Genomic DNA, 26,813 nt, shown 5'->3' on the forward strand with positions numbered 1-26,813 from the left:
AAAGGTTGCACGACCAATTCCTGATCAGGGCTCATACCTAGGTTGTGGGTTCAATTCCCAGTCGGGGTGTGTACGGGATGCAACAGATCGATGTTTCTCTCTCTCTCTCTTCCTCTCTCTAAAATCAACAAACATATCCTCAGGTGAGGATTAAAAAAATTAAATGTCAAATAAAGGCAGAGAACATTACTTAGTAAAACTCAGCTCTCCTAACTACTCATAATATGTTTCCCAGATGTTGCTGGTCTCTGTGAATACACGTCTTTTAATTCTGGGTTAACCATTAAAAAACAAAACAAAGCATATTAAAAAATGCACATCATTGATTCCCAAATACTTTTTTTCAACTTTTGGTAGTTAAGTTAAATGATTTGTAATTCAAGTGATTTTAAAATACTGACTAGTATTTGAAATCATAACTCTAAGTTTACATATAGAAAAAAATCCAAGTTATTAATAATCATACTTAGACTGTTGGGTAAGTTCTTTATTAATATTTTTTGAAATCATCAATGTTAAAAACATTCATAAACAAATCTTAAGGTGAGAAGAGTCTGTTGATTAACTTAATAATTTTCTACAAATTTGGAAAATACCAGCAAAATTCAATTTTATTGGCAGAATACCTCAATCTTGTAAGATATAAGCAGAGCTTAAATATCATTAATGTAAGAATATCACATTATTTATTAGGGCTGGTTCTATGATCTGGGGCCTTTTCTTCGTCTATAAAACAAAACAGCTAAGCCACATGATTTTTAAAGTTCATTTTAACATTAATATTTATAGCAATCTATGCAGCCAAATTTTTAAGATTAACTGGCATTTTTCCCCCTCTAACTTTTACATTTTTTTCCTATTCCTAAAAGTACTATTATTTTAAGTCTGAAAATCTCCCTGAAGCTTGTGGGTTTTATGAGTCCAGAGAAGCCAACAAATACACTTTTCTCTAAGTAGATACAAAAAGGATTGGGTGAAATTAAGAAAATGACTAGATTAAATCAATGGCTACAGTCTTCAAGTTCTACCTATAAATTTGAGAAAGCTTATCTGGATAACTAAGTAGACCATTCAGGAAAAGTCCTTGGTTGGGAGAGGTAAACAATATTTGATAAAACAGCCAGTTCAATTAGTTTACTGAACTAGCAAAGTCAAAGACATAGGTGTGTACCCTGCAAACCTTATATGGCCTTCAAAATGCTCTTCCAGTTACAGAGTGATTTGGATTCAAATCCTCAAGTCTGTCACTTGCTGGCGGTATAATCCGAGACTTGGTTTCCTTGCTATAAAATAGGGATAAGAGTACTTATTTCATAGGGTTGTAGTGAAGACAAAAGGAGATAGGTATATAAGTATATATGGCCCGCAGTATGGTAGCTGGCATGGCTAACCCAGTTTTTAAAATGATAGTTTTATTTCATTAGTTTCTATCCCAGTTCTTTCATCATGAAAATTCTTACCAAATTCACCTTCCTATAAATTCAGTTTTAATTATGCCACTCCCACACTAAAGAACCTTAGAAATCTATTTATTATTGATTAAATAAAGACCACCTTGGTCTTTAGAGTATTGTGCAATATTATACAAAGTATCATTCTAGTCTAACTTCCCCTCTCTCCCCTACTAATAATGACTAAAGCATTCTTGTTATTTTATTTTCAAAGATTTAACCACTTATTATTATTGTAATTCTCACCCGAGGATATGTTTTTATTGATTTTTAGAGAGAGAGAAGGGGAGGAGAGAGAGAGAAAGAGGGAGGAAGGGAGGGGGAGAGAAAGAAAAACGATATGAAAGAGAAAAACATCAGTCAGTTGTCTCCAGTAACTGGGGATCGAACTGACAACCTGAGTATGTGTTCTGACCGAGAACAGAACCCACAACCTTTTTGATGTACGGGACTATGCTCCAACCAACTGAGCCATAGGCTAGGGCAGAATTCTTGTTCTTTAGATCTTCAATGATTTAGCTCATGCTTTTCCCTTCTGCCTGGAATATTTCCTCATAAAAGCCTTCCTAGTCATCAATGCCAATAATCTATAATAATAAAAGCATAATATGCTAATTAGACCAGACAGCCGAATGACCTTCTGGACAACCTTCCGGATGAAGCTGGGGCTGCGAGGGCCAAGGCAAGCTGCAGTGGCTGTGAGGGCCAAGCCGCTTGCACGAATTTCGTGCATCGGGCCTTTAGTAGGAATATAAGTAACAATAAGTGCTACCATTTATTAAATGCTTATTCTGTGCCAGAAGGTTTCCTAAGTATATCATACATTATCTCATTTATCCTTATAACTAACTGAGTAAAGTAGAAATTATCTTCATTTTACCTAATGAGAAAACTAAGATAATCCAAGGTCACACAAGATCTAAAAAATATCTCATGTTCTTAACCTGGATTGCTTACTTTAAATACTATTTCTCTCATGGAACTTTTTCTTATCTTTATAACTGGATGTAATCTCTCCTTAAACCTGAATAGTACTTTAGAGGCACTATAGGAAACAATCTGGTCTCTGTCTTTTAAAAAAATACACTTAGCATATCTTCTTGGTAAAACTAGTTTGAGGAGAGTGGTAACATTTTGTTTCTAGCAATGGCTCCTCTAATATGAGAACTTGAATTTCATCTAGCAAAGTTCCTGGTAACATCTTTCCAGACTTTGCCAAGTTATATAGATCTTAGTCATAAAATTCAAAGTTAATAATCTGTTATGTCACAGACAATTCATTTGGCAATCAGGAAATATTGTAATTTTTTTTTCACTTTTCAGTCTCATTATTTTCTTAAATTGCTGACAAGCACTGAAGTGTTTCTAACACAAACTAATTTATATATGTAATGGGAGGCTTCCTATTATGAAAATATTAAAAGATTGATAAACCCACAAAGAGAACAGACCCCTTGCCTTGTCAATATCACTACAAAAATCTTGACCTTTTAAATTTTCTTGAAGTTTCTGAAAACTATAATCGAACAGCAATTTATTAGTTATGCATAAGATCATAAATTTTAACAGACTTTATAGAAAACATATATATAAACATAGGAATGTCATGTCCTACATTACTTCCAAATTTTCTCATTTTCTGAATTCAGTGATTCTATTTTATCGAAGTACTTTTCATTTAAAAACTCATGAAGTTTCATATATATAAAAGCCTAAGTGACCGTCCAACTAGTAGCTATGACATGCAATGACCACCAGGGGGCAGATGCTCAACACAGGAGCTGCTGAGCGGCAGTGACTTGGCAGCTGTGGTTCTCGGGTGACGTACCTGGAACCAGAGAGGAGGGCAAGAACCACCCTCTCGCAATCTGGGACCCTTTGGGGGATGTCGGAGAGCCAGTTTCGGCCCGATCCCTACAGGCCAGGCCGAGGGACCCCACTGGTGCACGAATCCTTGCACCAGGCCTCTAGTCTGTAATATACAACCTCTCTTCAATGTGATGGCTAAAATGGTGCTAAGAAATATGGGACAGCCTATAGTTCAACAGGCTGGAAGGATTTAAAAAATAATGGAATAAAATTTAAACATGCTATAGTTTCTGAGTGTGAGAATGAGATTTTTGCTTCCTGTGTACCCAGAGAAGAGAGCATTGTCTAAATACTGGCATTGACATCATTAGCTGTGCTAATATTTCAATCACCATATTTTGAGTGACTACAGAAACCCAAGCAGGCAAATTATGTGAAATAGCTTTATGACACTGCTTTATAAAAACAAAACACCAAAAAACAAAAACACCAAAGACTATACACTAAAAAAATGAAAAATATTAAAAAGTACCTCTTTCTCTACCTACCAAGATACAATAATATTTAGCTTTTTAAAGTGCTTCTTAAAGACCCTAATAAACCTTTTCTTGTGTGTTTTATAATTATCATTTTATGGCATCTCTATTTTGTCAATCAAGCATTCTTTTTCCTTTTTAAAGGCAAAATATCTAGAAATTTTATCTTTTCTACAAATGTTCCTAAATGAAAAATTTTCACTCTTTTCTTCCTTCCTCACCTTCTTTAAGGCTTTCATCACCATTTGTCATTATCATTATATAGCAAAAAGAATCCATAAGATGTCTTACTCAGAGCAGGCAATAAACACTGTGACTACTTTCGAGCAGTGACCACATCAGTATAGTACCTTTTTTAATGTTCAGCACAGCAACGTTTGTAACCAGATGTTTCATACATACTATGCAGCAATAATGTTAAGAAACCAAATTCTTTTCCCCTTATGGTTAATTTGTAATACTCTCTTATCAATACTGAGAGGAAGAAGTTAACTAAATTTACATCTAAGAATCAGATATTCTGAGATTTCCTTTTTTCAAAAGACGTAGTTACACTACCAGATAGGTGTATGTTGGTAGATAAAAATCCTTAGTGGATTTTTAAAAAGTATTCTCACAAAAGCATATACACAATTCAAAGTTTTGGAGACTAGAAGAGTATGTTTTCTTTTCTTTTAAAGTTGAGATATAGTTGATATATAACCGGATATATTTTCTAAAAAGTTTAAATAGTATATTTTTGTGAGAAAACTTTGAAAAATTCACCAACTGTTTATCTACCTATGTATAATTTAAATAGTTTAGCAAAAGGTAGGATCTTACATATAGTATGTTTTCTCACCTCAGGAGCAAACATGGTCTCATAGGTAGGATTATACTGAACTTCCTTGACAGCAGGGTCAAGGTGAACTCCAGTCTCCAAATCTTCCTGAAAGAAAACCAAATGAACATTAAAGATCTGACAAGTAATTGTTTTATTTTAAAACTACATTAAGGTCTCACTAGCCATTTTAACACCAATTTAATGATTATTACATCAGTGCTATATAATTAATAATTCTAATCAAAGAATAATAAAAGTAATATATACAGGTATAAAGGTTAAAATGCTTAACAAAAATTTTTTCCTTAAAAAATACTGACTTTATCCCATCTGAATAAATAAAAAATTTCTAAGTAAGTTAACAGTACTCAAAGCCTTAAATTAAGAATCTAACTCCTCTTTTTTATTAACTCAAAAAGACCTAATCTTCCAGGTCCAAATTCAGGAGAAGCGCTCCTTATACAGCAATCTTTATTAAATATATACCCAGATGGCATTGGTTAGGGACTGCTGAGGAAACAAAAGTAAGTGACAGGACTTAAATCTGAACCTTGTCTTATAATCTATGTCAATGTTTCAACCTTCTTAAATTCATCCTCCAGTTTAATTGCTGATAGTCTATCTTTTGTGTAACCCCACCACTTACAAATGTAACAATTCCCAAATTGGTATCTCGAGTCTGGACTTCTCCCCTGAACTTTAGAGACTTGTGTATCTAACCTTCCATTCGATGTCTTTTCTCCATCTCACACTTAATATGTCCAAAAGGGAACTTCTGGTCTCCCTTTCCCCCAGGATGCCTTCCAACCTTCTCTAAGTTAGTTGCAATTCCATCCTTATATTTGCTCATGCAAAAATTCCTGGAATTATCCGTGACTCCTCTTTCTTTCACATTGTCTAGTACTATATCCAATCCATCAGCAAATCCTCCTCCTTCTATATACATCCAGAATTCAACCACTTTTAAGTCCTCTTTCACGCTCACCTCAGTCCAATTTATGATCACACACCTGGATAATTTAATAGTCCCTTGCCCACCAACAGCCTCACTCCATAAGGAGCCAGTGATTATTTTAAAATAGTCACCAGATTAGGTTACTCCTTTGCTCTAAACCTTCCAGTACCTTCCACACTCAGAGGAAAGGTCTAACAAAAGCCTACAAGGCTCATTTCCAGTTGTCCTCAGAAAGTAAGCACGGTTCCCTAGGGTAGTTTTATAGAGCATTTTTGTCTTCCTGTATCATCCTGCCTCAGCCTTTACAATTAAAAACATGTTTTCGTACAGGTTTAATTTCCATATTAAACATGTTATAAAAACCTTTCCTTTCATTTAATTCAAGTTGTATTTTGAAAATTTTAAGGAAGTTACGTATCATTTATGAATTACATTTCAGGAAAGCTAGAATTACAAAATTGCTGTTATAAAATGAGACATTTGAATTTACCCTCCATGATCTGTCCCTCCTCTTCCATTCCACCCCAAGTTCTGTCTCCATCTAGCTCCATGCCTATGCTCACTTTACTACAGTCTCATGGGATCATTTGTTATTCCTGGAATTCACCAAAGTATAATCCTGCCTCATGGTCTCTGGACTTAACTGTTCCCTCTTCTTGGAATATTCTTTTCCTGGATACTCACATGATTGGTCTCTCTTCTATCAGGTCTTTAACCATTTTTTTTTTTTTGTTGTTTACTTTTCTCTTACGTTGCTTTAATTATCTCCATTATATTTATCACCATCTGACATATATATTTATTGTCTACCTCCCTCCACTAAATATAAGCTACACAAGTTGGATTTTGTATGCACAAATGTGTCCTCAACAGCTTGAACTATTCCTAACGTGTCACCATTTTTATCCTGCTGGTCTCTTGCTGATGGTAGAATATATCTGTCAATAGACAATGCAAAGTGATATTGCAAATTTTACAAAACAAGTGGGATATCATGACATTGACAGTAATGTTGGAGCAGAAGCAATGCCACTGACAAATGAAGATCTGGTAGAATTAGACCAGTTAATGAGCAAACACTACAAAACTGACAAGAAAAACAACACCAGAGGCACACAGATATTGTTCCAAAATTTTACATCTTTTACTTTATTATTATAATTTTTTAAAATGCTCACCTCAGGATGGATGGATATACTAGTATATGTAAATATACCTACTTACATACATATATATCTATCTACTAGTAGACTGCTGCACGAAATTCGTGCACATTAAAAGGGAATTAATTAGAGGAAATATTTTAATACTAGAGGCCCGGTGCACGAAATTCGTGCATGGGGGGCGGGGTGGGGGATGTCCCTCAGCCCAGCCTGCACCCTCTCCAATCTGGGATCCCTTGAGGGATGTCCAACTGCCCCTTTAAGCCCAATCCCGGTCGGACATCCCTCTCACAATCCAGGACTGCTAGTTCCCAACTGCTTGCCTGCCTGCCTGCCTGATTGCCCCTAACCTCTTCTGCGTGCCAGCCTGATCACCCCCTAACCACTCCCCTGCCAACCTAATCGATGCCTAACTGCTCCCTGGGTAGCCCGATTGCCCCTAACTGCCTTCCCCTGCCGGCGTGGTCACCCCTAACTGCCCTCCCCTGCAGGCTTGGTCTCCCCCAACTGCCCTCCCCTGCTGGCCTGGTCACCCCTAACTGCCCTCCCCTGCTGGCCTGGTCACCCCTACCTTCCCTCCCCTGCAGGCCTGCCCCCCCCCAACTTCCCTCCCCTGCAGGCCTGGTCCCCCCCAACTGCCCTCCCCTGCTGGCCTGGTCTCCCCCAACTGCCCTCCTCTGCTGGCCCGGTCACCCTTAACTGCCCTCTCTGCTGGCCTGATCGCCCACACTGCCCTCCCCTGCAGACCTGGTCTCCCCCAACTGCCCTCCTCTGCTGGCCCAGTCACCCCTAACTACCCTCCCCTGCAGTCCTGTTCCCCCCCAACTGCCCTCCCCTGCAGGCCTGGTCACTCCCAACTGCTCTCCCCTGCAGGCCTGGTCACTCCCAACTGCCCTCCCCTGCAATCCTGGTTCCCCTCAACTGTGCCCTGCTGACCTGGTCTCCCCAAACTGCCCTCCTCTGCTGGCCCGGTCACCCCTAACTGCCCTCCTTGCTTGCCTGATCGCCCACAAATGCCCTCCCCTGCAGGCCTGGTTCCCCCCAACTGCCCTCCCTTGCAGGCCTCGTCTCCCCCAACTGCCCTCCTCTGCTGGTCCGGTCACCCCTAACTGCCTTCCCTGCTGGCCTGATCGCCAACAACTGCCCTCCCCTGCAGGCCTGGTCCCCCCCAACTGCTCTCCCTTGGTGGCCTGGTCTCCCCCAACTGCCCTCCTCTGCTGGCCTGGTCACCCCCAACTGCCCACAACTACCCTCCCCTGCTGGCCATCTTGGGTCCACATGGGGGCAGCCATCTTTGATTACATGGGGGAGGCCATCGTGTGTCTTGGAGTGACGGTCAATTTGCATATTACTCTTTTATTAGATAGGATTGCTATTTGCCCTTTCTCTATAATAGAAGTGTCAGAGATGAAAGAAAATTAGTAAAATGTATATGAAAATTTTCCTCCTGTCAGAGTCTGGGGCGCGCTGCGGGACCCAGAGTCAAGTCCCCACCCACCCGTGCGCACCTTGAAATCGCACGAGACCAAGACCCAGCTGGCCCCACCCCCAATGGGCGAGATCCAGACCTGGCGCGGCCTCAGGTCCCCTGGCACCGGGGTAGGGGGCTCGGCCTGAGGTCCCCTGGCCCTGTGTCGGGGCAGGGAACGTGGCCTGAGGTCCCCTGGCCTGGCGCCGGGGTGGGGGGTGCGGCCTGAGGTCCCCTGTCAGGCCCTGCTGGGTGGGTGGGGGGCACAGCCTCAGGTCCCCCGCCCCGGCCCAGCACCATGCAATCTCAGGTCCCTGCTGATTGCTCGTTATGGCTTGTTACGTGAAGCCCGCCTCTGCTGTGGGCGCAGCCATCTTGTGTTACGGGAACCAAGCCTCCGCTGTGTGCACCACCATCTTGTGACGGCGGGGTGTGAGGGTCAATTTGCATATTACCTCTTTATCATATAGGATATACATACATATATATATTTGATTTTTAGAAAGAGAGGGAGAGAGAAACATCAATGTGAAATAGAAACATCGATCAGTTGCCTCCCATATGCACCCTGACCAGGGATAGAACCCATAACCTAGGTATGTGCCCTGACAGGGAATCAAGCCCACAACCCTTTGGTGTATGGGACGATGCTCCAACCAACTGAGCCACCCGGCCAAGGCCAAAATTTTACATCTTTTAAAACACCGTTCACCAAAACAGGCAACTTAGTTTCTCTACTTCTCAAAAGTAGAGTCCTTGACACTTCCTTTCCCACTAGTTTCAAAACTGTCCATATCTTTATCATATTTTATCCTCCTCGTGACTTCAATTCTACCAGAAACTTATCCTTGACCGCAATCCTGGCCTCTGGATCCACATATATAACTTTGAACTTTATTATATGGATGTTTAGACTCAGACTCTTTGCTGTGTCTAAAACAGATGTCATTCCATGACTCAGCCTTCACTCACTAACAAATCAAGAGGCACCGAGTCTTACTGTTCTATCTCTGCACTATTTCTCCAGCAACTCCACTCCAACCATCCCTTCTGGCATCCCAGCCACCACTATTCTAAACTCAGGGCTTCATCATATCTTGTCTGGCCTATTATAATACTTCCTTATCAAGTTTAATATACCCCTTACTTTTGCCATATTAGGCTAATTGCTGATTTTTTTAAAATATCAAGCACTTGCATGCTTTCTGTGCTGTTGGCAATGTTACTCTTTGTTCATTATGCATTTCCCTTTATTATCATTAGAGGCTAATCTTCTGATGATACTATGTCATTATCTTATTTTTCCTGAAACCTTCCCTCCTCCTGACTCAAGAAAACTGCTTTTTGTCCACAGTCCTAAGGAATGTTTTTCATAACTCCTTATAGTATTTGTGATATTACCTGCTGCACATGACCTTTACTTTCATTTTATATCTTTACTGCCTAATACAATGCAGGGCACTCAGTACATGTTCAAAAAGTATTTGTTAAATGAAATTGAAGAAAAGTAAAATCCATAGATAATTAAATAGAAAGGAAGCTGACCAAAATCACTGAATTTGGCAATCATGTCACAAAAATCTTTGCCAGATCAATTTTGGTAGTGGGGTGGGGTATGGGAAGCCAGCTGCAAGGAAGGGGCAGAGGTATAACTGAGGATTTAGAAAAACAAGACAGTAATGATGTTTACTCTTTCAAGACATTTGGTGATAAAGAAGAGAAGGGATGGGGTGCCAGACTGGAGGATTTTCAGGGTGAAATTAAGCTTGTTTTTTCCTCTCATAAGAAAAGACTAGATCAAAGATTTAATCAGTCATAGGCTAGAGCAGTGGTTGGCAAACTGTGGCTCACGAGCCGCGGTTTGCCGCTCTGTTGACTAATGAGTTTGCCGACCACTGACCTAGACTCTCGATTCCAATAATTACAGGCTGTTGTTGTTCCTTGTGATTAAGCCCCTTTAGAGCAGTGGTTGGCAAACTCATTAGTCAACAGAGTGGTCTGCAAACTCATTAGTCAACAGAGTGGTCGGCAAACCGCGGCTCGCGAGCAGCATGTGGCTCGCGAGCCACAGTTTGCCGACCACTGCTATAGAGGAAAGGAGCGAGTAGGGAGAAACACCTGAATAGGAGGGATAATCAAAGGTATGGAAGGGAAGGGAATCCTGGAGAGTTAGAAGATTAGCCTCTGAAAAGGGAAGAAGCTCTCTCTGAGATGAAATAGAGATGACAAAGAACTGAAAGGTGACAATGTTTAGAGGGTAAAGATGTAGGGAATCACACTTGGTCTTTTTATTTTGTGTAGTTAGGGGCACAGACATCTTCATAAAACAAGTACCATAACTTCAGACTTATTCATTTAACAAACACTGAGTGTGTGCCTACTATGTTCTAGGGGCCCATAGAAATAGACAAAGATCCCTGCCATTGTGGAGCTTATATTCTAGTGGAGGATATAGACAATAACCAATATAATAAAGTGAATATAAATATGTATAGTTTGCTAGAAGAGGGTAAGTGCTATAAAAAAAGTACTGAAAAAAAAAAGACAAAAAAAAAAAGAAAAAAAGTACTGAACATTAGTGCCAGGAGTGGAGTAAACATATTACCTCATACAATCCTTACAACACTCTGTGAATTAAGTATTAACAAGATTCAGTCACTTACCCCAAATTACCAATAGAATAAATGAGAAGGGGAATAATTTAAAGTAACCATAACGAAGGATGTCAGAGACCTAGTTAGCAACAAATAAAATTGCGGGCAGAGTATCACTAAGGTTCTTAGTTGCAAGCAACTGAAACCATCACAGGCTGATTAAACAGTATTGAATCCTTCTAAGTTTCTCTTAGCATCGCCAAGAAGGGTGGAGAATCAGCTTGGGGAAACAGGCAGAGATGAAGGGTTGAATATACAGATGGAATCACAATTCTAAACCAATCATATCACAGAACCAGTCCAGTGAAGACAACATTTCTGAAAACCATTTCTGAAAACCACTGCTATGGCTGCCACTGGATGCTGCTGTTGAAATTACCAGACCAGGAAATTAGATAATGTTGGCTACCACTGCCACTTAAAAATATTTCCTTGCTTCTTTGTGGATTAGCTTTAGATTAGATGCATTTGTCTGGCAGAGCCCAAGCCATAGTAATGGGCCTTAAAGGGAACTGGGAGAATGAGAATCTGGGTTTTCAGCTCCTGAAGGTAGGAGGCAGGGAGGGATATTCCTCACCTTAAGACTCTTAAGGAAGGGGGTTCAAAAGCTGGGCCACCTAAAAGATGATACACAGACATTACCCTAGAATGCATACTAGAATCTTTATTGATTAGAGATAATATCTTGCCTAGGGCTCAGTACCAAAACCCAGTATTATAAAGTTAAAAGATTATAAACAAATTGCTTAAACTGCATAAAAACTAAATATTTTGTTTCTTAATATTCACCTTGTAGTGATAAATTGCTTAAATTAACAAGAGGCCACATTGATACCTCCCCAAAGGATTTCAAAGAATATAGTTGCCAGATCACTTTATAATAAACTAGTGGCCTGGTGCACAAAATTCGTGCACCGGGGGGGGGGGGGGGGGGGGGTCCCTCAGCCCGGCCTGCACCCTCTCCAATCTAGAACCCCTTGAAGGATGTCCTACTGCCGGTTTACAGGGATCGGGCCTAAACCAGCAGTCGGACATCCCTCTCGCAATCTGGGACTGCTGGCTCCTAACCACTCACCTGCCTGCCTGCCTGATTGCCCCTAACCACTCTGCCTGCCAGCTTGCTCGCCCCCAACTGCCAGCCTGCTCGTCCACAAATGCCCCCCCCCGCCAGCCTGATCACCCCCAACTGCCCCATGCCAGCGTGCTCACCCCCAACTGCGCCCCCTGCTGGCCTGCTTGTCCCCAACTGCGCCCCCTGGTGGCCTGCTCACCTCCACCTGCCCTCCCCACTGGCCTGCTCGCCCCCAATTGCCCCCCTGTTGGCCTGCTCACCCCAAACTGCCCCCCCCACTGTCCTGCTCACCCCCAACTGACCCCACTGATGGCCTGCTCACCCCCAACTGGCCCCCCTGCTGGTCTGCTCACCCCCAACTGCCCCCCCCCCGCCCACTGGCCTGATCACCCACAACTGCCCTCCCTTCTTGTCCAGAAGAACGTCCAGAAGGTCTCCTGGAAGGTCTCCCAGTCTAATTAGCATATTACCCTTTTATTAGTATAGATAGAGGCCTGGTGCACGGGTGGAGGCCGGCTGGTTTGCCCTTAAGGGTGTCCCGGATCGGGGGGTGGGGGGGTTCCCTTGGGGCGTGGGGCAGCCTGGCAGAGGGGCCTGTGGTGGTTTGCAGGCTGGCCACGCCCCCATGGGGTGAGGGTTCCCACTGGGGTGCCTGGCCAGCCTGGGTGAGGAGCTGATGGCTGTTTGCAGGCTGGCCATGCCCCCCAGGAGGGACCCTCACCGCATGGGGGTGTGGCTAGCCTGGGTGAAGGGCTGAGGGCTGTTTTCAGGCTGGCCACGCCCCCCAGTGGGGACTCTTACTCCATGGAGGTGTGGCTAGCCTGGGTAAGGGGCTGAGGGCCGTTTTCAGGCTGGCCACGCCCCCCAGCGACCCAGGCTCCCAGCCCCTCCTTGAGCAGAGGCCAGGGTGGGCTGGAAGCTTGGCTTCCTCCATCACCAGGGGCAACCCAAGCCTCCTGCTCACTCCAGCTCCATGGCCGCTGCCATCTTTGTTGGGTTAATTTGCATACTCACTCCTTATTGGCTGGTGGGCATAGCGGAGGGACGGTCAATTTGCATGTTTCTCTTTTATTAGTGTAGATCATGGTTTACCAGATCTTTCCAATTAAGGGTATTCTAAACTTTAATTATTTGAATAGAGTACCATGAGACACCAAGCTTTAAATTCAAAGTACAATTTAAAAAGAATTACTCTTTACATATGCAACAGTGACAACTAATAGTCTCTGGGCCCTCAAATCACAGAACAAACTAAAGAGACCTCTAGAAAATAAAGAGTTATTAATTTTACATTAATTAGAAAAACTTGGACAGTACCACAACTTTGCTTTAAAACCCATGAGGACTTCAATAACAATTAGGCATGCAATTGAAATTACCACATAATTACAAAGGATTTCTATTCAGTTTTAATTATCCATATAAATTAAAGTGCAGTAAATGAGGGGCAGATCCTGTGGGTCAAATAAGTTTTGAAAGTTTATCTTTCATTGATTTAAAATAAATTTGAGAACAAAACTACATGATATTTACTTTCCAGTCTTTTTCACATTTCTTACTGTTGTACAAATACGAAAAAAGATGTGAAAGCACTTTATAAACTATAAAGCAGAACATAAATACATATCATTATTATAAACCACTTATTAATTTATGGTATAGTTTTGTTCCCCATCCCCTCCGCCAAAAGTGGAAATGAATAAACTTCCTAAAATGGGAGTGTAGGTGGATGAGATAAAAGAACCAAAATTCATATGAAGATATTTTTTGAGTTTGGCTCTTAACAAATGCAAGGGGACAGGGTGATCATTTGAAGCCCACAAATAAGAGAAAGATCACCCACGAAGAAGAAATTTTAAAATATGTTCAAAATTAGAGACAAAATTTTCATTTTACTCAAGTAGACTATGCTAAAGCAAGGGATACATCGGTGAAAAGTAACAGTTATTAACTGAAATGAGAGAAAGCCGGGTTTGCTTTAGTTTTTTAACTTTAAAGTCAATTAATAAGCAGCTGTTACCACCCTATAGGGCTCATTACATGATTTCTAAAGTGTAAAATCTGACGATGTTGCATTAAAATAAAATAAAAAATATTTTTATTGATTTCAGAGAGGAAGAGAGAGATAGAAACATCAATGATGAGAGAGAATCATTGACCAGCTGCCTCTTGCACGCCCCACACTGGGGATCGAGCCCACAATCCAAGCATGTGCCCTGACCGGGAATCAAACCGTGACACTCCTGGGCCATAGGTTGACACTAAAGCACTGAGGAACACTGGCGGCCAGGCTTAAAATAAATTTTTAACCAAAATTAGTCATTGTCATACATTGGAAAACACAAATATGTTAAACTGGAATTCTAGAATAAGAGAAGAGAGAATAGGACTAAAATAGTATTTGAAAAGATAAGCACTGAGTACTTTCCAGAAATGTTTAAAGATGTATACTCCAAACCAATTAATTCACAATTAAAGAAACCTAACAAATTTTTAGCAGGACAAATAAAAAGAAATCCACGATTGTGTATCCCATAATGAATATAAGTAATGAAACTATACCCCAAATAAAAGGGGTTTAGGGCAAGTGTCTTAGAAGCAGTCAAAAGAAAAAAGAAAAACAGCTACACTGACAGCTGACTGGTTATCAGTAACAATAAAAATCAGAAGACAGTAGAGTATTTTAAATATGCTAGAGAAAATAATTGTCAGCTAAGCAAACTAAACCCAGTGAAAATATCCTTCGAGAAAGGGGGTTAAATAAAAACATTTTAAAGACAAACTAAAACAAAGCAGCTGCCACCAGTTAACCCTGCCTTAAAGACATTCTTAAATATGCACTACAGACAGAAACAGATCTCTTGCATAACGAGATGCCAAGAATCAGACTCATTTGCTGTCATCTTTTGAGTTTTAAATGAATGACAATAATAGCTAAGTGAGGTGTTCTTGCACTGTTCACTAAGAGGCAAAGGTATCAATTCAGACATGTTTTAATTTTTAGGACTAACCACTTACCAGAAATTGAGGGCATAAGTTAGAAATGAGTACAGGAAAAGAATGGAATGATTTTTAAAAAGTAATCCAAAAGAGCGGATGCCTAGCATACTAACTTTATGACTTTCTTTTTTTCTATTACATGTATTTAAGACTATACTTAAATATTGCCATGGCTGTACCTCACAAGTTCTGAAAAATGCTATTTCCCTGATTGTTCAGCTCAAAGTATTCTCTATTACTTTTTTGTTTTTTTGGCTCATGGGTTACTAACAAGTACAATTTCACATTTCAAAGATGAGAATTTTATAGTTATCCTTTGTGGCTGATTCAGCTTAGATCAGGGGTGGGCAAACTTTTTGACTCGAGGGCCATAATGGGTTCTTAAACTGGACCGGAGGGCCGGAACAAAAGCATGGATGGAGTGTTTGTGTGAACTAATATAAATTCAAAGTAAAGGAGCGGAGGGGAGAGCAAGAGAACCGAATAGAACAGCCGGATCCGGCCCGCGGGCCGTAGTTTGCCCAAGGCTGGCTTAGATGCATTGTGGTCATAGAACATGATAGCATGATTTAAAATTTATTGAGACTTATTTTATGGCTTAGTGTAGGGCCTGGCAGAAATGTGAGAATAAGCCGAATGACTAGCTTCAAGGGCTGAGGAAGAAGAAGTGGAAAGGAAGACCCCTCTGTTCTTGGCTTGGACTAATGGGTTGGAATCATTATTCAAAATGGGATTGGAGGTGCCTGAGAGCCATCCTAAGAAAGAGGTTTAATAGCTCTGGAGCTAGCAAGGAGTTTATAATTGGACAGAATAAGGACAGTGTGCCTGGCAGCGTGCTTTAAGGTATCTTACAACTCCAAGGGTTATCCCAAGGAGCTACAACCAGGCTGCTTTGGGTTGAGGAGAAAATGCAATGAAGAAGTAGGAGAGAACCAAGAACCTGAGCTGTGAAAGGAATGAGGACCCAGGAGTTGATATATAAGTTTGGGGAATTTGGAAATGACCCTGGGAACATCCTAAATACAAAGGAATTTTTGCACACTGCCTGCCCTTACCTGATCCCGAGCTTGTGATCACCCCTGTTAGGCTCTTTGGGGCCTATACTACCAATTGGCAGATGCTCTCCTTGGGCTCCAGACACACTGGCTTTCCCTCCGCTCTTCAACACATTAAACTCTGTGCCATCTCAAGGCTTGCTGTCTCCTTTGCCTGGAATCTCTAGCCTTAGCTTGAGCGTGGCTGGCTTCAGAGAGGACTTCCCTGATCAATCTACTGAAGCCCTACTCCTGCATTATTCTCTATTATAATACTCTATTTTCCCCCTTCACAGTACGCAGTCCAATCTGCCACTTTATTTGCTCACATTTTTTGGCTGCCTCTTCCATTACAATGTGTGACCCATGATGGCAAAGATGCCTGGCTTGTTGGCCTCATCAGCCCTAGGACAGTTCCTGATAAATAACATGTGTTCAATATGTGTTAAATCAACTATATAACCCGATTTCTCCCTCTATCACCTCTCTCAATTGGGATCATGCATTCCTTCTTAAATCCAGGTTCTTTTCTCACTGTATGTACCTATATAATCAAAAGAGCTAACAACATTTATTGCACTATATTAGATACCAGGCTATATGCTTCATTTACGCCATTTCACTTAACCTACACAAAAATCCACTCATATAGACATGCGCTTTTAAGATTATCTCTATTGCACAGGTAGGAAACTTGGCCAAGTTCAGACAAGTGGTGGAGCTGGGAATCTAGTTCAAACTTCAAAAACAAAACAAAGCCAGGCCACTGCTCACTTCCAGTGAGTGCATATGCTCTAGTTTGAGAAGTCCTGAGTTAGCCTTTCGTATCTTTTGAGATGACACCTGCTCCAGCCAAGCCACATCCTAATCCCATACAGTCAAATTTTACTCCCTCTTCCCACTTGCGGTCGAAGGCGGGAGACGAAAGCGGGGAGCAGTGGAGCGCTGTCCTGAACTCCCACTTCCTGGCTTCTCCCAAGGAGGATGCATGTGGGAAGAAGAACTCAAAGCGTTAGCAACTCATCTCTCGGCACGGAGAAGGCGGTATAACGGGGCCTAACAAGCGACTGCCAGATTCTGGAGTGGAAGCCAATCCCCGCACCGCATCCGAGGCAAAAGCGCTTACCTTAACTGCCACCTCCGGAGCCGCGTCCACCGCCACTGCCAGAGAGGGCTTGGCGGAAGGCGATTTAGTTAAGTGCATGAGGGAGTCAGCGGCTGGCAGTGGACACCGTCCGCCCTCACTGTCCGAGTCGGATTCGGACCCTGAACCCGAACCATAGGAAGCAGCTAGAGCTGCAATTGCAGCCGACATGACGGCGATAGAACTGCGGAGACCAGGCCCCGGCGGAAGAAGCGGCGGCTCCCAGGTCCTGAAAGATTGCCAATGCGCACATTATTTACTTCCTTTGCTAAGCAATAATTTATGACACTTTAAATAAATTAATTAGTATTCGAATAAGTACAACATAACTGATAACTTGGAACATGTATCTAGGGAAATAGAGAGAATTATATTAGCTTATAACGTTCAGGACCTTTTTGACTAAAGACTACGAATTCCGATATACTTTGCCAGAGTCCTGCACTCCCGGCGTGCAGCGCAACAGGAAACCAGAGGCACAATGGGAAATGTAGTTTAGATCGAGGGGGCGGGGGTGACAGGCATCTCTTTGACCCCGCCCCCGAATGGATGGTTCATTCAATTGGCTATCATCTTCCCTCATTCCCTGGCCAGGCACTGTTCTCTCTGTCCCCTCCCCCAAATTGAGGATTGGGCAATACCATGAAACCTCAGGAAAGGGGGGAAGATTGCTATTCATCCCCGCTTAAGGGTGAGGGGGCGGAGGCTGAGTTTCCCTCCACGGCTGCACCTAGGTTCTGGGGGCTGAAGAGGAAAGCGAGAATCTGAAGTTGAAAGACGCTGACTGGCGGGGAATAGCTCCTGGTGGGGAGGGGGGGAGGTTAGGTGGCGAGAGTCCAGCGGTCCCCCCTGCTTCAGGCTCTGGTCCCCGCGCCCGGTTGTGGAGCGGGGCGCGCGGGGAGGGGGCGTGTGGGGGGCGGCGGCAGCGGCGCTCGGTGTTGTTCGCTCGCGCGTCGAGCACACTGTGGATCCGACGACCGGTGGGCGCCGCTGGCGGCGTTCCCTTTGGCCCGGTGCGTCGGCCGCTGCCCGGAGCGGGTTCCACCGGGAGCCTGACTCTCCTGGAGGCTCTAGGGGGAGACCCGGGAGCAGAGGAGGACCGGCGGCCGCCGCCGAAGCATGCAGAAGGGCTAAGGCAAGAGCCCCCAAGATCTCTCGGTGAGCGCGAGTCTCCCAGGAATTGTTTTTTGGGGGAGAGGGTGCTGGGGAGGAACTCTTCCCCACCGGCCTGAACGGAGAGCGGTGTGTGGAGCTCTAGCCCAGCAAAGGTTACGGGGATGGGCGCGCCTCCCCCGCAACGTCCCCCACCCCCATCGCAGTTCCTGATCTCCCGACGCCCACCCGCCAGCAGGGCTGGGTGCCGAGGGAGACGGCGGCCGGCCGGCCCGTCTGGGTCTCGGTGGCAGGGACCGGCCCGAGGCGGGGAGACTGCGGGTCTCACCTGAGGTGCCACCGTCTGAGCGCTCCTGCCCTGCACCCCCAGGCAGCCACCCGGCCTCCTGGCTGTGGGGGTGGCTGCAGCACCGGTGGCGGAGAACCCCGCTCGCGCCGGGTGCCGGGGGGCTCTGTAAAGGAAGCTCCGCGTTTGCGTGCTTGCGCCGCGGGTCTGGGTCTAAAGACCTAAGGGTGAAGCGAGTGCGGGGATCCCTTTCTTCGCTGGAGAGCAGGCGAAGCGGGGCTGTTGCCTCTGATGCCTGTGAATGGGGGATGCCTCGTGGAGAGTTAGGGAGCCGCTCACTCGGCTCCGATGTCGGCAGTTCTCGCCCATTGTGCCACCCAGATAATTATTCAACTATGCAGCATCCATTGCACCTTTCCCATTTTTCTTCTCCCCTTGCTACAGCATGCCCCCTAGCTTCGGTACTCAGACGCCTTCTCTTGCACTTGCTGATGATGAACTGCAATAATGATGAGCAGAAAGCACATCTGACCTGAACATTCACAACCTGTCCAATAGCCGGTTAATTAATGCCCAGCCAGACTGGGTACTTGAATACGACTCGGTCTAATCCTATCCTTGGATTATGTTTTAATTTTTTTCTTTGGTGTTACATTCACGTATTAGCCAAGTCTTTTTTCTGTCCAGTAATTGATGTAATTGATTTATTCGTTATTCAACCCGTCTAATGTTCTTAAATTTAATTTGTATGATAGGTAACTTTTCACTTTTCTAATTGTTGATAGCACTAGATCATCATTACACATGCAGTTTCAATTTTTGAACTCTCAGGAACAGTTTCTCTCATGCTCTAAGTTTCTAAGTTAGGAAAAGTCTTTATGTTGAATACTTGAATAAAGTTCATGGTATAAAATTTCTCAAGCATTCAATAAGAAAAGTTTTGGAATTCTTTATTTTCTAATAACAGAATAAAAGATGCTTATCATAGTCTTCAGCTGAACGAAAGGAAGCATTTAATATTTAAGATGGAGTTTTAATTATGGTAACAAGCATTTCCTAATTGATCTACATTTTACTTTTTGTTCAGTTCTCTCCTTTTTTTTGCATTATCATGTATTGAATTAACTTGCTACAGGATTTTTTTTTCTCGTTTTTCTAACTTCTGTCTGCAAGGATGGGTAGGCTCTAATTTTGCATGATCTAACTGAAAGGTGAATTATTTTTTGAAAATGGAAGAAACAACTTAGTTATTTGACTATGTTAAAAACGGTTTACATCTTAATATATTAAAATAAATGATTCCCTACCAAAAATAAGTGTTTTCTTTTTGTTTTCGTAATCCTCCGTTTCCAGCTTTTCTTGTTTGAGCTTGTTGCCATAACCCTCTAGAATAAAATGGAATGCACATAGGCATTGCAGAGGCAGCTGCTTTAAGGTACAGAAATTGTTTTGTGGCACTTGAAAGTGGCGCACATATAATTTGATGGTGTAGGATCAGTGCTTGGTTAGAAAATGACCTTGCAATTTACAAAATGGACACCTTTGTGCCTTGATTTCCTTATATGTAAATGGTGATAAAATACCCATTTATTCCGCTAAGTAGAATGCATAAATTCAGTAAAGATGTTTTCGTAATGCTTTTAAAGATTTAAAAAATGTTTTAACTGATGAATGATGAAAAATATTTCAGTGTAAAATTTCATGAAAAAATGTTGGGATTTTTCTTGACATATTAGAATGGTTGATTTACATTGCATTTTGCTTTGGAAGGGTATGGCTCTAAATTGAATGTTTCTCATATATGAAGAGTTTCTAATAATTTAATAGGTATTATAGTTAATATCTGTATGTAATATCTAAATATAGGTATGGTTAGTATTGATGAAAAAAGTTATAGTGCTTGGTAATAAGCAAGCAGAATATTGATTTAAGTTTGTGAAAAATAAAATCTCCAGAAAACATTAAGGCCTTTTTCATTAAAAACTTATAGCTGACAAAATCCAAAATACATAGTTGTGATCATTTGTAAGATATGCTATGGAGCTACTTTATTATTCAGGTTTGTAAATAACTATATATTTAGAACTTAGCATTAAGTTCCTAACTTAAAATGGTCCCTCCCTGACAATGTATGGCTATTGTATAATACTATATTTTGCTTTATTTTCAGAATAGTCGAAGGTACCATTTCCATGTGCTTGATTTTCATTATCACAGTAAATAGTAGCTTTTGATTTCCTTATTGGAGGAGTAACTCAGTTCATTCTCATAGCAAAAACCGCTATTAAAATATATTATTAGAACTCTACCAAAACAGTGCTTTCGGTTCCTTTGTAAGGCTACTTTATATAGATGAGACTATTAAATGTCTTCAAAATTACTATTGTATTGGGTTATTTTTTGGAAAATTAATTTGATTATATTTTTTAATGTTTTTTTAAAAATGACCAATTGAAATTCAGCTGTCATTATCACTTGGGTACGTACAGTTAACGCAAGGTGTTTTTTTTTAAGCTTCTTGAGGACAGGAACTGATTTGATGTTTATTATCGTAAGTCTAAAGTTGTTAATATAGTGTGTAGCAAGTTGTAGGGGCTCATTGTTTTTTGTGGTTGAACAGATTAAATGAAAGAGTGAAGAATATCCATTGATTTAATGTACTGAGTAGAAATTTTAAAAATAGATTTATCAAACACATTTTAATTCATGAAACATAAACTTGATCCCAAGAGAAAAAAAATTGTATTTGATGTTTTTTGAATTTCCACTTATCTGTTCAGATATAATTCCTTTACCCACACATATTTGGAACTAGCACTAGATACTGTATAATGTATACATTGTCAACTCTTTATATATGAAATGATAATAATTTTCTTCTTACCTCTTATAGCTCACTTCATGAAAATATACATGAAAAGTTTTGTGTTTCCTAAGTAAGATGAATATAGAAATGTGTTGGATTTTTTTTTTACTTCAGTTTTTCAGTGAAATATTAATAAAAAGGTGTATGTAGATTATATCCTGTGCTAAATGTTCAAAATAACTAACTTTAAAAATAAATGGTCTTACACAGAAGGGTATATTAAGTCTCCGTAAAACCCAGAGAAGAGATGGTAAAACTCCTCTTTGGATCCTGTCTGGAGTCACAGCTGGAAAAAAAAAAGAAAAAAAAGAAAAAAAAAAGTAAAAAAAGAAAAAAATAAATAAAAATAAAAATAAATGGTCCCTGAGGTAGAGCTTTGTATAAAATGGCGCTTTTTCTGAAATGTGTTTTTAGTTTATCACATTCAGTTTATAATTTTGAGTCATTGTGTATTGGTACTTCCTAACTTAAAATGGGATGGACTATACCTTAAAACTTATAAAATGGCTTATAACTTGGAACTTACTTTCTCATAAACAGGAAACTTAGTGGTTACATGAATAAACAGCCCACCAAGTTTAATCCATAATATACTTTAATTAGAGAATTAGGCTAACTAATAATACTAGAGAATTAAAAAACTATAATAATTTGTACAAAAATAATATTGAACATATTGTGTACAACAATACTTCTGTAGAAAAGTCAATTCAGAATCTACCTCAAAATGCTAGGAATACATTTCTCTTGCGTTAGACATGACATTATTAGGAACTTGATCTCTGATACCCACTGGACATGGAGAAGAGGGTCTTCTTCAGAAAGTGGTACAGTGTCACATCTGAACAATGATCAGAGGATGGGAGAAACTGGAAGGAGCTAGGAACCTCTATGTAATGTTGGACAAGTCATTTTAGCTCTCAAGCAAGGTCTCTGATTTTTCTCAATTGTGAAATGAGGACGTTGAAGTAGATGACCTATGGGGGGTCCTTTCAGTTACATATAAAATTCAAAGGCACTTAGAAGCTCATAACCCTTTTCCCCCCTGAGGGTTCATTTTTTCCTTTCTAGTATTACTGCTTATATGCTTCCTGTTAGGGAATTTTTTTCTTTCTGGATCTACCTCTGAAAAGATTGTAGTCTTAATCTTTTTTTTCAAATGCCTATGCTTGAAAGCTAGACTTTTTAGGTTTTTAAAGAAGGTTTTTGTTATGATGGTCATAACTGATTTGTTGCTGTTACTAGGAATAGGGAAATCCAGAGAATGGGTAAATTTTCTTTTTGGGGAGAATGCAGAGTCTTGGATGATGAATTTGATTTTGGATATATTGAATTTGGGTTAATGAAACATTATTGTATTGCTCTCTGGCAGACTCATCTAGCATAGGACTAAATATTTACAGGGATGTTAGGTTGTTTGTATAAGTAATTTAGAGGTGACAGTTCAAGATTCTGGAAAGAGGTGGATTTATGCATAGAATAGAGTGTAGAAAAGAACTGAGATATCACAAAACTGTTGACTTCTGACTTAATAGTTACAGAGTGTGAATTAAGGAGAGCCAGAAGAGAATGTGGAATGTGTGATCAGATAGGATATTTGTGTTGCATTCTGATTGGACTCTTCTGTTGGGACTAGGGTTTAAGGTCGGCAGTTCTCCTTTGAAGAGGAATGTGAAATGCTGATGAGGTAGGAAGGGAGGCAAAAGTAAAAGTATATTGATGGTTTTGAAAACAGAGGAGAATGAAAGGATTAAGGAACTTAATAATGACAAATAAATTTTATAATGAGAAATTGGATTGGTAGGATAGAATATTAGGTATGAAGGGGACATTTTAGAGGTGGAGTAATTAGAGGAAGGACTTTTAAAGAGTGCACAGATACTTGATTTGCTTAGCAGTAGAAGGGAAGGTGTTACTCCTCAGTCTTCAGGACTGGAAGTACTGACAGTGGGAGCCCTCAAGAGAGATTGATTTGATTCTGAATTGATTTTTCTACAGAATTACTGTTGTATACAATATGTTCAATATTATTTTTATACAAATTATTATCATTTATTAGTTATATGACCAACAAATCAGTTATGACCACTTTAGAAAGCCTTGCTCTACTCTACATGCTTCTAATTCTAACCCTCAGGTTGGCAGGCAGTATAGGCCACATCATTTGGGGTAGGAATATTGGAGAGAAAAAAGGGGTCATGCATTACTAGTGAGTACTTAACTATAAATGTATTCTCCTTCTTACTTGCAAAAATAAGTCTTTTTTATTGTGATAGAGGCAGCCAACAGCTGTGTACCCCGTCAGGGTTAATATCATAAAAATCATCATTTTCATTGTCAGTCATGAAATTAAATGAAATACAGCATGTCTCTTATATGTGTTTATAAAGGACTTAGTTTCATTCATTAGCATTAAAAAGAAAATGTAAATTTCTTTTTTGTAATGTTACAGTAGGTACAAAATGATGACATCAATGACCTGTCATCAGTTGAACATGAATTTTAAAATATAGTAGGGATGGATTTAGGAGTTCTCCAACTAATTTTAAACTCATTATATTTGCTTATTAAAAGCCTGTTATGTGAGAGGTCATGAAACTGCTGTTTAAAATAGTATTTTCTGTAATATCCTTATGGAGTCTTTTTTAGGGTAAAGTGAGATAATTGCTATAAAAAGGCTTTTGAATTAAGTCTACATTAATATAAGATATTACTGTTATAGTCTCATGGGACCAGAATCATAGTTAAGGCCCTGATTTACATTTTAATGAAATTATTTTAGTATTTTAATATTCCTAATATAATAAATTAGTAGAATAAAAAGTATTTGTTTTGGTATTTATCAATTTAAATTTATTATTTTTAGTTTTTAGGTTATCAGGAATATTGAACGTAAAGAAAGATGGTGATAGTCTATTGAAATTTTTCACTTATTTTTCTTTTTAGGTTTTTTGTTTCTATTTGAATCTGTTTTTTTTTATCTGCAGCTGCATCCCCAAATAATGGCAGTTATCTATAATTGACTATTTGAGGATGAGAGTGAACTATAAAGTTCTTTAAGTTAGATTTAGATGTATAATCTCACTTTAAGAACATTTAGTATGAAATCACTAATGAAGTGAATATGAATAAAAGTAATAAAAAAGGTTCAAGCACTAAGTCTTAGAATACTCTAAGGTTTACAGGTTCAGAAGATAAGGGGAAGGAGGTAGAAAGAAAGCCATGAGTTTGAGGCCTCTGAAAGCCAAATTAAGGAAGTGATTTCAAGGAGTGAACAACTGTGTCAGATGCTGTTTAGAGATTTCGAGAAGAGGCCTGACAATGAACTACTGGATATAGCAGATAACTGACCTTGGTAAGATGGTTTGGTATAGTGCTGAGAATGAAAGCCTGAATGGAACAGATTTAAGTGAGAATCCTACCAGAGAAATCAGAGAACTCATTCAAGGACTTCTGCCATAAAGAAGAGCAGAGAAATCAGGGTGTGTGTTGTGGGTTTGGGGTAGATAGAGTGGGATGAAGAGAGGTTTGTTTTTGTTGTTCATGTTTTTTGTGTGTTTTTAAGATGGATGAAATTATAGCATAAGTCTATGCTGATGGTAGTGATCTGATTGGGGTGGGGGGAATGGACAGTGATGCAGAAGAAAGGATAATGATTAATCCCTACTGCTTAAACAGCGTTTGGGAACTGGTTTGGAACTCTGGAGAAATTTTTGACTTTGACATAGGCAATTTACAAATGCCTAGTAACCCAACTCATCTATTTTATAGTTGTAGATTATTTTTAGTGATAGGGATGGGAATTGATAAAGCCACATACAGTTTTCCATTGTGATAACTGCATTTATTTTCAAGTCAAGAATAGGATTGTAATATGTTGACAAAAGAGCAAATCTCACTGACCTACCCATTTCTCCAAACTTTCACTGTTTTAATTTATTGGTCTTCAAGATTTTTTGCATACATATTTCTTGAAACCTTTTTGAAAAACCAAACCATACTGTCTTGCACATTGAAGTTGATGTTTAATATTACTATCATAAATTTAAATCATGTATTTTTGGTAATAGCTGGTAGAAAATAGCATTTTTAGCATGATAAGAGTAATGGAATAAAAAGTTAATGCTATTGGATTAGATGGATTTTTGAGAACTTTATTGAAATATAATTGCCAAACAATAAATTGTTGGGTAAGTTTTTACTTATGGGTTCATTCTGAAACCATCATGACAATCAAGATAATGAGCAAACCCCGCCCCCCCATTTCATAGTCTTCCTTTGTATTCTCTGTATTCTACCTCTTTCTACTTTTACCAATCCCAACGTCCATTGTAGGCAACCACTAATCTAGTTTCTGTCACTATAAGTTAGTTTGCATTTTCTAGAACTTTATAAATGGAATCATATAGTATGTACTCTTACTTGTTTGGCTTCTTTCACTCAGCATGGTGATTTTAATTTACCCATGTTGGTCCATATATCATTAGTTAATTTTATTTGTGAATACTATCCCAATGTATGAATACTGTTCCAGTGGATAACAATTTGTTATTCATTCATCTGTTGATGAACATTTGGGTGGTTTTTAGGTTTTGGCTATTTCAAATACAGCTGCTGTGAGCATTCATGTACAAGTCAATGTTTGGACATATGCTTTCATTTTTTCCTTAGTAAATACCTACATGTGGACTAGCTGGGTCATACAGTAGGCATATGTTTAACTTTGTAAGAAAGTACTGAAGTGTTTTTCATAGTGGTCATGTCATTTTATATTTTTACAATAATTTTAGCTATTATAGGTTTATATTGGTATCTCATTGTGGCTTTAATTTGCATTTTCCTAAAGACTAATAATGTTGATCACCTTTTCATTCACCTTTTTTTTTTGCCATTTGTATATTTTCTTTTATGAAGTATCAGTTCAAATCTTTAGCCATTATATATTGGGTTATTTATTTTCTAACTGAATTTTAAGGGCTCTTTATTCTAGATATATGTGCTGTATTATATGTGTGATTTGCAAATATTTTCTCAACCTGTGGTTTGTCATTTCATCCCCTTAACAATCTTCCAAAAAACAGTAGTTCTTAATTTTGTTGAATTCTAATTTAACAATTTTTTTCTTTTATGGATTGTGCTTTTGGTGTTATCTAAGAAATTTTTGCCTAACCCAAGGTCACAAAGATTTTTCTGTGGTTTTTTTTTGTAGAAGTTTTATAGTTTTACATTCTACATTTAGATCTGTGACCCATGTGTATATGGTGTGAGGTAAGGATCAACGTTTTATTTTTTAATAAAGATATTCAATTATTGTAGCAATATAAAAAAATTATTTCTGTATTGAATTGCCTTTACACTTATGTCAACTTCTGGACACTTCCTTCTCTTCCATTCACTATTTGTCTTCACATCAATACTACACTATCTTGAGTTATGTAG

The 26,813-nt window shown here is 39.9% G+C and overlaps 2 protein-coding genes across 6 annotated transcripts in view; one reads left to right on the top strand and one right to left on the bottom strand.

The window, feature by feature from the left end:
- Window positions 1-17,548, bottom strand: part of CDC40 (cell division cycle 40) — a 51,970-nt gene extending 34,422 nt beyond the window's left edge. The window contains exons 1-2 of one of the 2 annotated variants that reach the window (XM_080664093.1): window positions 17,092-17,548; window positions 4,638-4,724 (exon numbers count right to left, since the gene is read on the bottom strand). In XM_080664093.1, coding sequence (XP_080520219.1) covers window positions 4,638-4,724; window positions 17,092-17,280 — 276 coding nt within the window. In that variant the 5' untranslated portion in view covers window positions 17,281-17,548. The remainder of the gene's footprint in view (window positions 1-4,637; window positions 4,725-17,091) is intronic. The other variant, XM_080664094.1, reaches the window with a different exon arrangement.
- A 181-nt stretch (window positions 17,549-17,729) lies between these two features.
- Window positions 17,730-26,813, top strand: part of WASF1 (WASP family member 1) — a 38,454-nt gene continuing 29,370 nt past the window's right edge. For 3 of the 4 annotated variants that reach the window (XM_080665491.1, XM_080665492.1, XM_080665493.1), the window contains exon 1: window positions 17,851-18,267. The gene's annotated coding sequence lies outside the window, so the exon portion shown is untranslated. Of the gene's footprint in view, window positions 18,268-26,813 lie in introns of all 4 variants that reach the window. The other variant, XM_080665494.1, reaches the window with a different exon arrangement.

Source organism: Plecotus auritus, assembly GCF_963455305.1.
Source record: "Plecotus auritus genome assembly, chromosome: 4".
In the NCBI taxonomy this organism is placed as follows: domain Eukaryota; kingdom Metazoa; phylum Chordata; class Mammalia; order Chiroptera; family Vespertilionidae; genus Plecotus; species Plecotus auritus.